Source organism: Hippoglossus stenolepis, chromosome 11 (genome assembly GCF_022539355.2).
Source record: "Hippoglossus stenolepis isolate QCI-W04-F060 chromosome 11, HSTE1.2, whole genome shotgun sequence".
In the NCBI taxonomy this organism is placed as follows: Eukaryota; Metazoa; Chordata; class Actinopteri; order Pleuronectiformes; family Pleuronectidae; genus Hippoglossus; species Hippoglossus stenolepis.
In genome coordinates this window covers 23,762,491-23,776,759 of record NC_061493.1, presented here as the reverse complement: position 1 = coordinate 23,776,759, position 14,269 = coordinate 23,762,491, and the positions used below count along the sequence as shown (strand labels likewise).

Below are 14,269 nucleotides of genomic sequence, written 5' to 3'. Positions count from 1 at the left end.
TATTCTTGTAACACGATCCAGAACTGATGTAAATCCTCACATGATCACTTGAGTCACATCAGTCCAGTGAACAACAAACACATTGAACTGATAGTTCACGACTTCTTCACAACTAAATGCACATTTTTCTTTATGTATATTCCTCATGTTTTCTTATTATTTTTTTAATTTCAGTCCTGTTTGTTTTATGGTCATTTTAAATTCAATTGAATTTGTTTTCCTCTGAAAACAGGAAACTGGTCTTGAATTGTAGACGTACACCACAGAGTGTGATGTGAATAAAGTTGTTTTTAAAAAAACACACACGCCACAGTTCTCCTTTCCTAACTCCTTACAGCTTCTCCTTCACATCTTTCCTTTCCTAACTCCTTACAGCCTCTCCTTCACATCTTTCCTTCCCTAACTCCTTACAGCTTCTCCTTCACATCTTTCCTTTCCTAACTCCTTACAGCTTCTCCTTCACATCTTTCCTTTCCTAACTCCTTACAGCTTCTCCTTCACATCTTTCCTTGACCTCGTGACGTTTTCCATCGTTAGGAAAATAGATTATTTTGACTTTTCGACCGCAGCCCTTGATCTCGAGCCCTCAGCTGATTCAACCCTTTGAATCCGGGTTCTTTTTCTGTCTCTCTCAGGGAAACAGTTGTTTTATTCTGCTTTGCGTGCATGGAGAACGTGTTGCTCCCCTCTGTTGTACGCTCCCTCTGTCACAGTGACATTTGGCCAGCAGGTGGGATTGTGTTGACGTCACCTGCTCTTGTCTGTCAGAGGTGTCTGCTGGGTAATTGCACATGAGGCTCAGAGCAAGTCTCGGGCAAAGGCTTGTGGGAGATGAGCTGTTGACCCAAAATGCGAGCTGACAGCTGGGATGTTTATACCAACAGTGCCAGCGTGTGTGTGTGTGTGTGTGTGTGTGTGTGGTGAATCCATAACATAGCACTAAAGTATTAAAATGTAATATCTTTACATGTTGAAGTTGCTGTGTCGCCATCTTGGCTACATAGCGGAAGGGGAGGAGCCACCAACGTATTTTTGCGTTGTGTCCAAACGGGTTGATGTGACTCACCCAAAGAAGTAGAAGATCATTTGGAAGACGACAACAAAAAAGTACTTTGGAGTAAATTTTGATTGGAAGACTTGTGGAGAGTTTTCCTGTTTTACTTAATCTATAAAACATCACGTTAAAGTTAAAGTTAAAGTTCAAGTTTGCTCTTTGCTTCTCTTCGTTATCGCCATTAAATTCCACTTTCTGGTTAAACCTGGTTTAACTAATTGTTGGAATTGGAAAATTTCCCTTCAACTCAAATGGCAGACTCCATGACATCAGTAAATATTCAACCTATTAGAGACACGCGTTGGAACTGAAGGAAATCTGAGGAGTCTGTGAATTTACTGGTTTTGTCTAAACACAGTAAAGTAAACTGAACTTGTAATTTCATGTCAAACTCCTGTAGAGACGTGAAAATAACTAAACTTATATATCTACATGACGTTAATGAGAAAAAACAGTTGATTCCTGTGACGTCCTGCACATGTTTTGACAGTGTGTGTGTTATGTATATTTGAAAAATCGATGTGTCATGCCAGTAAACATGGATACACGTCATGTGACTCTGTGCTGCTGCTGTTTGTTCCCACAACAAACACAAAAGTGTCTTAAGAGTTGTGAAACCTGAGCATGGTGTGTGTGTGTGTGTGTGTGTGTGTGTGTGTGTGTGACTCAGCTGCTTCTCACCGGCCGGAACTGACCCAGAGGTGTGACATGAAGCGACCGAGCCAATCAGATCACTTGACACTGGAGTAGGTGCGTTTCAGAGCGGAGCCTACGATTGGACACAAGCTCGAACCGGTGGAAAACAACCCACAAACAAACCACGAGTGTTTCATCACGGTCAAATGATGTGATGAAGTCACACACACACACACGCATCATGAAGTCACACATCTTGGACATCACTGGCAGATGTTTGCTTGTGTGTCGTTGGCCACCTGCTACAGTTTCAAATTTATTTTCGGACATTTTGAAACGGTTGAGCTCTCTGCTAACAATCATTATGACGGATACTGTAGAACACAGCCTACTCTGCAGTGAACGGTAACAAGCTGAGGGAAGTAAATGACGACATGACAAGAGCACAGCCGGAAATAGACTTGATTCTTTATAATGTTGGGCAACACAACAAATAACATCAATATTGGTGATGAGCCGAATCCATTTCTGTTATTTAGTGATTCATTTTTGACATTTTTTGAATGTCTCTCTCTTGAGAAAAGGGTTAAGGTTAGGGGGTTAACCCTAAACCCCCCCCCCCTCTTGAGAAAAACCATGTATATTCAAAGTGAAATTAGACACATATTTCACATCACCACATTTATTAACTACAGTTAATAAAAAACCCATATCGGATCTGTACTCGGTATATTCCAGGTATCGGAATCCGGAAGGGAGAAATGGTATCAAAACATCTCTAATACGTTTCCTTTAAACAACCAGTAAACAGAACAACATACGAACACTGTGTCAGCATGTGAGACACACGTGTCCACCCTCATCTGTCCGTCCACGCCATGTCACTGACATGACAGGAAGCATGTGTGGGAGGTTGGTGGAGGGAGTTGCTGTGTCTACCCTCCTTAACCCCATCCCTCCTGTCCTCCTGATCGCTGCCTGGTCGGAATGTTTGTGTGACCAGGTTATTTTTAGGCGAGGCCGCTTGAAATACTCCAACCGGGGCTTCATTGAGGATAAACACGAGCTGCTCTCGCGCCGTGTGGCACGTAAAACAAGACTTTGGCTCGTCCCAGAGTTTGCTGCCGCATTCTTTACTGACAAGACAAGTCGTAGCTGTCTCTTGCTTTCTCCCTCGCGAAACTATCATCTCCACCATCCAGTGTTTGGCTGACTTTTGTGGCGTCGTCGAATCTTCTGAAAGTACCTGAGATGTCACCTGACGATCGTGGGACTGGAGTTGTGTGAGTTCTGCAGAGGGAAACTCGAGGAGACGTGGAGAAAATGGCTCGTTTGTTTTGTTTCCTCAAAGGGTCAAAAGATATTTTCTCTCCGTGGTCATATTTAGCCATTTGGATAGTTTCGGATTAGGGGGTTTTGAAATATTTATGCCTGAGATTTCTACCACCGGGAAACAATGGAGGTGAACGAAAAAATAATTTGCTTTGCTTAAAGAAATGAACATTTTGAACAAGTCAGCAGCATCGAGTCTTTTCAGAAATAACCCCCGGTAACTATTGACCAAAGACGTAGCCTAGAGAAGAGTAGTGGGTGAGTAGTGCGTCTTTTTGTTTCCTTTATTTTGGTGCTTTGGTTGAACTGAAGCTTAAGGGCTTCTGACTCTCTGCTTGTGAAGATGACACAGGGCACTGCAGTCTCGTGTCTGTCTGGCCTTGTTTTAACCTATGAACTTACTTCACACCAAAACTATCCATTTTAGTGGAAATAAGATCAACAACACGAGCAACCCAGCACAGATCTAACTGGAAAGCCACCCCACAATGCGTCATTGCTTCCCATAACTCCGGCGTCTTATATTACTTGTAGCTTTTGGCTTTGGGTCTTGCGCAGACTGGACGAACCTGTCGGGACTCTGCCCTCGCTCTCCATTAATGCAGATGTAACTGTACCCAGAACATAATCAGGTTTTAGCTGCACCAGAGCTCGTCTCCGTGGTATAAACCCACACAGACAGGTGGGTAAACATATTTACACCCCCACCCAAATCACAAGTGAAGAGCCGGGATGTTTTTGCCGCCATTCCTCGCATTGTTTGTCTCGTTCTATTTTTAACGCGCCGTCGCCGGGCTTGTTAGAGGCTCAGATGTGCCGCTGCCTGTGTTGTTTCAGAGATTACTGATTGGGTAAAAAGGGACAGCTGCTCACGCGGTGCAGACGGCCTCCTTCCTCGCCAGGATTCCTCTGACGTGGTTGTTGTCGTGTTCTCTAGTGAAAGTTGGATATTTCTCTGTGTGATTGATGGCTGGTCTTTCAGCTGTGGAAGGCCGTGGGCAGCGGTGGTCTGCAATGATCTGGAGCGATGAAATGTGATATATTTGCCGCCAAGTACCCAAAGTGTTTATGGAGCTCATGTGACAGGAGGTCAGGAAAATGTTGTGATTTGTGTATTGGGTTGACGATTATGCTTCTGGAGTTGTGCAAATGCTTCTGGATAAAACTCAAAACCAAAAACCTGTCAGGACCGAGGAGCTCAGGGAGTCTGACTTTGAAGAGATGTTAAAATGATCATGTATGTAGAACTATTAGCTTTAATTTGGATCAAGGTGACGCTTTCTCCGTTTCATAACATGGTCCCAGGTAAATGTGTCTGATAATCTGGCTGCCGTCCACCACGGCTGGGCTGAAGTTCTGATCCTGATATTTCTCCCAGTTCAAACCAGTGTAGAATGAAGTGAGGACAAGCGAACCAAAACATTTTGGGTGGTGTTGTTGGTTGCACAGTTGCTGCTGTTGGTTGTTGGTGATGGTAAAATGGAGAAGAAAAGCTTTTACAGCTGTTTTCTACGTATAAACCCAAAGTGAAAGCGCCACACTGAGCTGCTCTTTACAATCAAATCCACGAATGACCTCTGCCCTATTTTATTTCCTTAACGTTGGTGTCACTAACCTCGGATGTTGTGTTTTACACCCAACGCCAAGCAGATTTTCCGCACAATGAGATTACGTACAAACTCAACGTAAAGAAGCAAATAGATGCTAACTGGAGAAAGGTCCCGGCACCGGTTCGAGCCTACAGGTGGAAACAGCGTCCACACGCAGCTCCTGGAGAAGATGGTGAAACTTTCTGTCTCTCGATGGTCTTGTGGACCCACACACGTCGGCGTTCTTCCACAATACAGTTTACATACAGGAGTTTGTTTTCCAGTAATGCCAGTTCTGCTAAGAGAAATATCCAGGAGCAAACTCCACATGATCAGTGATATGGTGAAACTTTACGATGCTCTTTCCAAGAAGATTTTCATCTCTTTCCAGGGACACGTCCGTCTTTCATGGAACAGAGAAACGCTTATCCTGTCCATCCAACACTGCAAGTATTGCTTCACGCTAACGCTGTCACGCGTGCGGCTCATCATGTTTCCCTGGAGACCGGCCTCCCACGGGGATAGGTGCCTAGAAGTCCAGAGGCAGCGGGCTGACCTTCTTGTCATAAGGGTTACGTGAGACAAGGCTGGATGTTTGGGTCATGTGGGAGGGGTGTTGGGTGCATATGAGATTCCTCAGCTTCTGGGAGCCTCTCGTGTGTTGTTGCATGATGAGGCAGAAAGAAGAAAGGGGGAGGGGCTTTGGCTGGTTTAGTTTGTGTCCTTCAGCAAACGTTATGGTTGAGCTGATATCGCATCTTTAATCTAAAATCAGAGGGTTAATCAACCATGAGGGTTGGAAGAAACATTTTTTTATATCTTGGTGGCTTTGCAAAAAACGTTATTTTGTGGGAGACAGAGCAGCTGTGCACATGGGGAGGGAAACTGAGCAGGAGAAAGGGTGTTGCTGAACATGATTTCTGGCTTTAGCTGCGGAAAAATGCTAATTCACACCATAAAGACTGGGCTTTATGGGGGGGGGGGGCTTAAAGAGACAGGAGCTAAAACCAAGTGTTTGAGACAGAGGCTGAAGAGAGGAGCTGCAGCGATGGACAGTCTGAGGAGCGTGTAAACCTTTCACAGTAATAACACTAATTAAAATCATTAACCTGGATAGGAGCCGAATGTGTATTTATACATGGATGCCTGCATAAAGCAATAATGTCTGAGATAGTAACAGGATGAAGAAGAAACAAGAAACCATCCCATCATGTCGAACACCCTAATAACCCCTGACAGACAACGATCACACGGATTTCAGTTCGCGGAGGAACCTCTCTGCTGTGATGTGGTAACCAGATCTCCATGGTGATTTCACACCAGCTGTTCCCAGGACAGCTGCGTCCACAGGACGTGTAGTTTCCATCCCCTGTGGGGCTTATATTTAGTACATGGTCATTTCATCTGTTGAACCCTGTTGAGGCAGCTACCAGACCCACCTTTACACTGCTGGTTTGATTGTTGTCATAGAAACAAAGGCGGAAATTTAACTTTTTTGTTAATCTGCCATTTGTAAACTTTAAAAACACAATGGGAAATTGTCCCTTTTTAAAAAAGACTAAGGATGGAAGCCCCCCAACGACGAAACCGTGCAGCTAGTGACCTCCGTCAGGGAGCTTGTGTTTTCATCTGCGTTTGTTTCTTTGTTTCTTTGTAGGATTATGCATTTCAGTTACTCTACAGTAACAAATATTCCTTTCAACTGTATCAGAGAACGGACATTTTTCTGAGTACATGGTTCCATCTCAACTCAATATGCACTATGGGGATAAAGTGGCCATGGCGGAGCTACGCACTTGCTCAGGGCGCTTCTAGTGTAAGCTCGTGGAACAGAAAGGATGTGGAACCTTATCTATTTATCGCACATGTGATCTTATAGCTGTTTAATGTGAAACGATTGAGCTCGAGGGCCGAGAGTAGAGCTCAAACAATGCGTGATTTGGGGAAAGTTCCGTACCTCCACAGGTGGCCCAGCAAGGGAAGCACTTTCCCATCCTCACTCCCGTCTACACCCTGTCTCTTGAGTCATCCTGTCAGTTTGATTGTCGGCTTCTTAATTTAGACAATGACATTTGGTCTTTGTTCATGCACTAAAGTGGAATCCTAAGCCCCCAAAGAAACTTCTTCAGTTCCTCTCTCAGTCGCTGTATCTGAGAAGCACATTCAAGGCAACACAAGATGAACAAAGTGTGTGTGTGTGTGTGTGTGTGTGTGTGTGTGTGTGTGTGTGTGTGTACTAAGTTTCTAGAACATGACATCTATGCGGAAGCACCACAGACGATGTGTTTCCACTTCCTCCCTTTATCCAGAAAAATAAGCCAGAACACTTCAAAGTCATTGTTGAATAAAATAAAAAATGGAATGCAGGTTTAAATGATAAAAAATTAGCTCATTGGTTGAATGAGGACGAAGCAGCATCACTTTGTCTCCACTTCACACAAGTAAAAGTCCTGGAATGATGTTGTCCCCATCATTAAACAACTGGCTGGAGACACTGTCCAGGTGAGTAACCTTGACTGACACATCCTCTCTGCTTCCTGTAGCTGGGAGATCATTGACTCAGGCCAGGATGGCCGGTCTGGGACTGGACCTCATCTCAGCGACTCCATCAAACTTTTCCTCCAGGAGACATCGGCTTTCAAACAGCAAAACCCCGGCAAGGTGAGACGGCTAAAGAGCCCAAGAATTATTCATCGATGCAACTGATGAATTTTGTTTCAGATTAAAACCACAGTGGTTTATTGCAGCAGGGGATTCTGGGGAATCTGCGTTAATCCGCTCTGAATGCGCTTCAAGCTCAGGTCGCTAAGCTTTCCAAGCTATATGCATCCGATACATCCTGATGTGCACAGGTGTTCTGCGTCGGTTAATGACGAGGGAACCTAACCGATGATTTAGCTTAGCTTAGCATGAACATTGACTCTCTACACATTTCAGAAATGCATCTCATTTGTTTGCACATGCAGAAGGTTCGGCTTGTTGAGAAAATGTGACTCAACTGCAGAAGATGATTGAATCGGTCCTTCTCTGACTCTTGCTTCCTTTCTCCTCTAGTTTTGCCTGCTGGTTTGCAGTCTGTGCACCTTTCTCGCTGTCGTGGGACGCTACATTCCAGGGATTGTCATCTTGTACATTCTCGGTGAGTCGCCTAATGTTTTTGGACATGAAGAAGTTTTACTCCTCGTCTAACTTTTCAAAATCCCTGTTCCTCATTCAACGTGGTTTGTGTAACCGAGCAACCGACTGCAGAGTAGACTTCCTGTTTACAGCACATGACCAGTGTCGATGAATGGTGACAGGATTTGTGTTTTCACGCTGTGTGTGTGGACGGGGACTTTTACTGAAGATGGTTTTAGCTTGAAAACTAAAACATGTTCGTGTGGATGTTGCCTAGAAGCTGCATGTGATGATTATCAACCCCGTTTCTCCACATTAGGTTCAGATGCTTTCGCAGTGTGTTTTTTTTATGGCTGGTGTGTTAATAGCTTCCTGGAAACAAATGTGTGTCTGCAGTGCTGGGCGTCTTCCTGTGGCCTCTGATTTCATCTCATGACATTGGTTTGTGGCTGGAGCCGGTTCTGCAGAAGCTGGACTTTGGCATTGGAGAGCTCCTTCAGAAAATCAAAGAAAACCATGGTAAATAGAATCCATATCATAAATTAAACATGTATCTATATGTTATATATTCCATGTTACTTGCTTTGCTGACCCTCCAGACTTGAGATCATTCGTTGATTTGAGATATTAGTTGTAATGACGTAGTAATGTGCAGTGACTATAGATTGCAGTGCAGAAATCCCCCACTGATCCAGAAATGAACAGCGTATGAATGATGCGATAGATAGAAAACGTGCCGTGTATGAATGTGGCTTAAGTTGCTCTGAGTGGTCGATGAGACGAGAGGATTATAAAGTTCATTTTAACATCCGCACGTAAATACCTCCAGCTTCTCCTTTACTCTTCTCATCTGTGTTTTCCTCCTTTCAGAGAAGAGAATGATGCAGACTCAGACTGAGGAGGGGGTGGAGTCCGACCTGTCCTCCATGTTCCCTCAGGTTGGTGGATCAGCTCGTCTCTAATTAGGCCTGTGTTGACCGACCGGATCCAGTTAAAGCTGATTGAATTTCACATCAAACTGAATGATATAAGAAATGTTGCTCTTCAGGCCAAACACCTGATTCCTCTGCATCTTGCTTCCTTCTACAGTCTCAGGTTTTCCTAGTTTATTTGAATTTCACTGCTGTGAGACGGTGACTTGAGACTAGAAAGCAAAGATCCACTTACCTCCGATTTCTTTTCAGTCTCTAGCCACACCTTGCAGCCTTCATCAGTCGACGTGAAACTTGAGCAAAGAGTTCTTGTGCCAAACTGCTATTTCCAGGTTCAATCATGAATCATCAGAAACTTGAATCTAAAAAATCTGGCTGTGCATTGTCGGAAAACAATGTAGTTTCTGACGAAAAGTGACTATTGTTGTTGGTTTAGTCAGAATTTGATGGTTTCGTGAGCAAATCAACACAGTGATGTGAAAAGGGTTCGACGTGCACTTTTATAGCTATTTTTTAATTTCCAGGTCACTATCGTGCACACGTCAGCCTTGGTTTCGCTCTCTGAAATCTGACATCTGAAATCTGACATCTCCATGTGTTTGATTGTTTTCCGCCCGACAGCTCGACTCCACCGTGTGTAAGGACATGTCCGTATCGGACACAGAGGTGTCTGAGGTGACGTGGACGGACAACGGCACTTTCAACCTTTCAGAAGGACACACACCACAGACGGAGAACTCAGAGGGTACGTTTGACACTCGGGTATTAAAGGTGGAGTTCGTGTTTCTGGGGAACGACCGCTGATGTTTAAAAAAAGCACTCAAAGACATGAGTATTATGTGTAGACAAAATACACCCTCTGTATTTACTACACGTTCAGCGACCGGAATCATTAAGAGCCGGACACTGATGTACCGTTACCGCTGCACGGATGCTCGTTATGAACACTAACCCTGAAGCGCTTATGACCTCCATCCCCCTTCACCCCTCACCCCACCTTTAAAATAAAGATGTCCGACCTCTAGGGTGGAGCTGGAGTATTTCAAGCCAAAATACTATATTCAATAATCCCCATTATATGACAGAGAGACGTAGAGAGAAAGCAAACTCCCAATGACTCTGCGTGGCCGTGGTAGACTCATGGTGTGTCAGCTTCACCTGGCAAAGTTTTGACTGCGTCTCTCCTCTTGGAACGTTTGGACGCTGGAGTCGTATTTGGCTCAGCGTGTTTCTCCTGTTCGTACAGTAGCATCTCATGTCACAGCGCCACCACAGCACATTCACCCTCCTCTCTGGTGTTCAACCCCGAGTGTCCTCTTGTAAATGTATTTGCCCCCTTTTTTCACTTCAACCCCACAGACCTCGACAGAGAGGAAGCGTTCATCGGTGGCCTCCAAGAATTCCCTTCACTCGACAACGGCGCAACGACCAATGGCGACGACGACGATGACCTCGGCCTTCCCTTGCCATTCAAATCCAAGCATACACCCCCTCCTCACAAAGACCAATCCAACGACAAAGCGCTCGAATTGGTCAACCAGATGGCGGGAGACTTCATCGCCGCCGCGGTTACAGCTGCCATCCAGGAGAGAATAGAAGCAGCGGTTGGCTTCACGGCATTGAGCCGCGACACGGATCGGTCCAGACTCCGGGAGTCCACCAGGCTGCTGGAGTTGGCCGAGGAGTCGGACAGCGAGGTGGAGGACTTTGAGCTGTTGGACCAGTCGGAGCTGGAGCAACTGGAGGGGGAACTGGGGCTGGAAGAGAAGAAGACCCAGGTCAAAGAGGAGGCACATGCCAAGACGGACGGGTCGGCCTCAACTGGATTCTTCACCAAACTCCTCAGACGCCACTGATTGATGATAGAGTACGATCGCAGGGCAGAAGGAGGAGTTCCAGAGGACATGTGGAAGGGAGAGAAGGGGGCGTTCTGCTCACAGAAAACTGGGGTGTTATGAGAAAACAATGTTTCCATTAATCTTTTTACTGTAGTGCAAAGATCAACATCTGTAAAACATGAAGGTGGAGGCGACTCTTTTCAGCCCAATGCTGAGATCAGACACACAAGGTCAGACACTGTTGCTTGTTTTATCCTGCGTCGCATCACAAAGAACATAACTCACCATAACTCAAGGTCCATTAAGCCTTAAAGGTCTCGTGGTAGTGTGAAGAAAATGGAGAATAATATTCACGAGTTAGTTAATGAGTGAATAATCTCCTGAATAGTCCGCCATGTTGCACCGTCGTGTTTCTACAGTCGCTCAGAGCCGACAGCACCGGCTCTCACATGTCGACGTGACCTCGTCTACATGTTTGGACGAGCGTAGGGGAATTTGGTTGGTGGAAATTTGCTGCTTACTCCACTAGATGGCACTAAAAACACTACACACCGAACCTTTAAATTATTAAATTGCATTTATAAGTAAGTAACGAAGGAAACCATGCTGTTCCATCCTTGCGTTAACTTATGCAAAGTTGAGTCTGCGTGAGAGGGAGGAAACACAAGCGACAATAATCCAGTGAAAATGCGGCTGCAGGTGTCACTTTTTATTTTCATTCAGTTTGTTTTTGAACATTTGTTTCGTTTGCTGTTACACACTCCGACGGTTTCAGCCCGATTCGTCTTCTGGTCAACAGAAGACTTGTAGAGTCTCACATGTTGCATGTTTTGTCCGGTGGGGTCCGGAAACGTTTTAGAGGTCAGTGCAGATAAGACGTCTTCTGAGCTGAAGCTGGAAACGTGCGAGAAAAGAAAAAGAGGCGGATGTCTCTGTCCCACTTAACGGACCGCGGAGAGAAAGACGACGAGCTTTGACCTGAGGTTGTTCAGGACATGATTCACCTTTTCTGACACAGTGACTAAGATACTGTGCTGTCTGGTCCCGGCATCGAAGCTTGCTGATTGGCCGAGGGCTAAGAACTTGTTGTTCATCAGTTGCTGTGGTTACGGTCGTCTTTTTACAGCACCTCTGATCATATTTGATTGTTGAGGTCAACAAGTCAAACTATAACGTCGTTGTAAGTAAACGAGGGCATTTGAACGTGTGTATCGATGTATATTTCAACAGCTTTAACTACCGTGCAGCACCTGCTGAATTAACAGTGATATTATCATAGCACCGCAACGTAAAGAACTTTAAAACTCATCCAGAGGCTGAGAATCCACGCTTGGAAATGCTCGTGTGACAAAAACATTTTTAAAAGCCCCATGACACTAAGATCATTTATTTCCATCTTGTTATAAAACCAACATCCTGGTATTTTTACATCTAAATCTCCGTCTCTTCTTGCGTCCAATCAGGAAGCTTTCTGGAATTGTTTACTTCCTCCTTGTGACAATACATTACGACAGTTAGACACAAGGAGCTACGCTGTCCCGTTCATCGCTTACATCCGAAGTCGAAGACGGCGAGAAGTCTCCATGACGAGCTGCCGGTTACTGTCGACTCTGCCACAGGGGGGCGTGACGCACATGCAGCGCTATTAGCCAATCAACATCCACGACGGTTCCCTCCATAGCTTCGTGTTGTTAGTAAATATGTAGAATCCAGTGGCGCTCTGACAAACGTGATAGTTGATATTATAAAAACTTATTTTGTAAGATTAAAACTGTGTTACATGAATTAATCATAATTTATACACTTTAAATGTCCCTTAAATCTGCTTACAACTCGTTTATAGTTTGTTATAAAACTTTTAATGACGACACACTGCTGATGAATGCTGGGTGAAAATACAGGGTTAGAATTACGTGTTGCCGTTCAAATGTATTGATATTATATTTAAATCTGAAAGTAACAAGCTCAATGAAAAACAGAACAGAAAACATGCATTTCCCTAAATGTTGGGGAATACACGCTTTACTCAATATGTAACGTGAACAGCATAATAGTGTAAAATGTGTTTGAGCTGCTGAGCTGAGATGAAGAGACTTCTCCTGTCATGTATGATCATTCAAACTGATTGGATTTAGTTTGACATCACTCAAACTACACAGGAAACAGCTCACAACCACAGACGTGACTTTTCCTCTCTGTTGCTGAATTGATTCATTCGACTACATTACCCACAATTCATCTTTTCAGCATTACACACTTCTGCTGGTTGGATTGTCGAGGTTTAAAAGTAGGAACACTTTTATTTAACGACAACAAAACTCAAAATACTATGCATGCAGATCTCGTTTTGAGACTTAAACTTATGAAAACAAAACGTTTAGCTTCCAGTGCTTCCACACGTCATTGGGCACAGGTTTTGAGAACTGAACATGACAAATAGAGCATATCTCTGGGGTGAGGGGTGAGGGGTGTTCAGCTGCAACACGACACTTCACCACTAGGTGTCACTGAATCCTACACACTGAACCTTTAAGTCACCGGTATTCTAACCAATCATGTTCAGTATACTTTCAGGTCCTGAATAAAATCACAGGCCAAACAGTCCCGGTTGCATTCAGACCCGATCCCGGGTGCAGTCGACCTTACAACCGAGCCAGGGACAGAATACATGTGACGCTCTGGAGGCATCGTCACGCTCAATCAGTACAAGTCCTTTTTCACGCACTTTACGCTTCACACCCACCGCCTGCCTTTAAAAACGCGTTTTTCCCCTTTGAGGACGTTCGAAGCAGAGATGGAACGGGAACCAACCCGATGTGATTACACCAAAAGCAACGAGTGCCTGCCAAGTTGTAGCTGCTTCATGAACCCGTGAAGTTTCCTGCCCCTCGTGTCGTTTACTGTGTGATTCAAAATGAGTGTCGATGCACTGAAAGTTAAATGTTGAGACGCTGGATTTTCATTTGCACCTTAATGATTATTTAACGATGCACCAGGTTGAGGAGTCGTCACTGAATGAGGAGGAGGAGGGACTGAACTCCTTTAACATGCCTTGTACCTGAAGACGTTCTTTTAATATTTAACACGTGCAGTTCAACGTATCCTCTTGAATTCATGATGTAATGCCGTGTCCTAGCATAACTATAAAGACGTGTTCATCAGTGCCTCTGAGGGCTTCGTAGTGGCTGCAGTTTCCTGTGTCGTAACCGTATAAGACAAAGACAACGTCAGGATTCACCAACTCTGCTTAAGAAGCTTTTCTAAGTTTCCGACTAATAAAATGGTTCATTTTTTTGTTCATTAACCTTCCAGTTGTATCAAAGTGGCTTCCAGGCACTTGCAGAGAGACACATTGAGCCCGTTTCAGGAAGTTCTTGGTGGGTCGGAACCAATATGCATTAACAAAATGTACTTGTGTGTATTTAAACTCAAGATCAATAAAATGTTGTAAAGCCATCTGCAGTTTTATTCATTTGACCTCAGTGTGTGTGTGTGATCGCTTGCTCCTTTTACAAATGTCTTTAGAAAACAGTAAACACACGTCTCTGATATGAAGGATGGGAAAGATCAAATCAGCCGATATGATCCTTTCACAGAAGAATCAGTGGCACCGCTCATCTCTGTGAAAACTTTCATTTGTCAGAACAAAACACAAAAACACTTTCGACAGTTGGAAAAGATGTCGTTACGTAGTTTGTTACCAAGGAGGTTATTGTCCGACTGGTCCAACAGATTAATATGAAACGAGAACAGGCTGTTGGGCCTTGGTGG

At 44.4% G+C, this 14,269-nt stretch overlaps 1 protein-coding gene across 2 annotated transcripts in view; it reads left to right on the top strand.

Moving 5' to 3' along the window:
- Positions 1-13,954, top strand: part of retreg1 (reticulophagy regulator 1) — a 17,097-nt gene extending 3,143 nt beyond the window's left edge. The window contains exons 1-7 of one of the 2 annotated variants that reach the window (XM_035170472.2): positions 3,883-4,111; positions 7,155-7,272; positions 7,666-7,750; positions 8,125-8,247; positions 8,599-8,666; positions 9,282-9,405; positions 10,020-13,954. In XM_035170472.2, coding sequence (XP_035026363.1) covers positions 4,050-4,111; positions 7,155-7,272; positions 7,666-7,750; positions 8,125-8,247; positions 8,599-8,666; positions 9,282-9,405; positions 10,020-10,516 — 1,077 coding nt within the window. In that variant the 5' untranslated portion in view covers positions 3,883-4,049 and the 3' untranslated portion in view covers positions 10,517-13,954. Of the gene's footprint in view, positions 1-3,882; positions 4,112-7,154; positions 7,273-7,665; positions 7,751-8,124; positions 8,248-8,598; positions 8,667-9,281; positions 9,406-10,019 lie in introns of those variants that run through there. The other variant, XM_035170471.2, reaches the window with a different exon arrangement.
- The last annotated feature ends 315 nt before the right edge of the window (positions 13,955-14,269 follow it).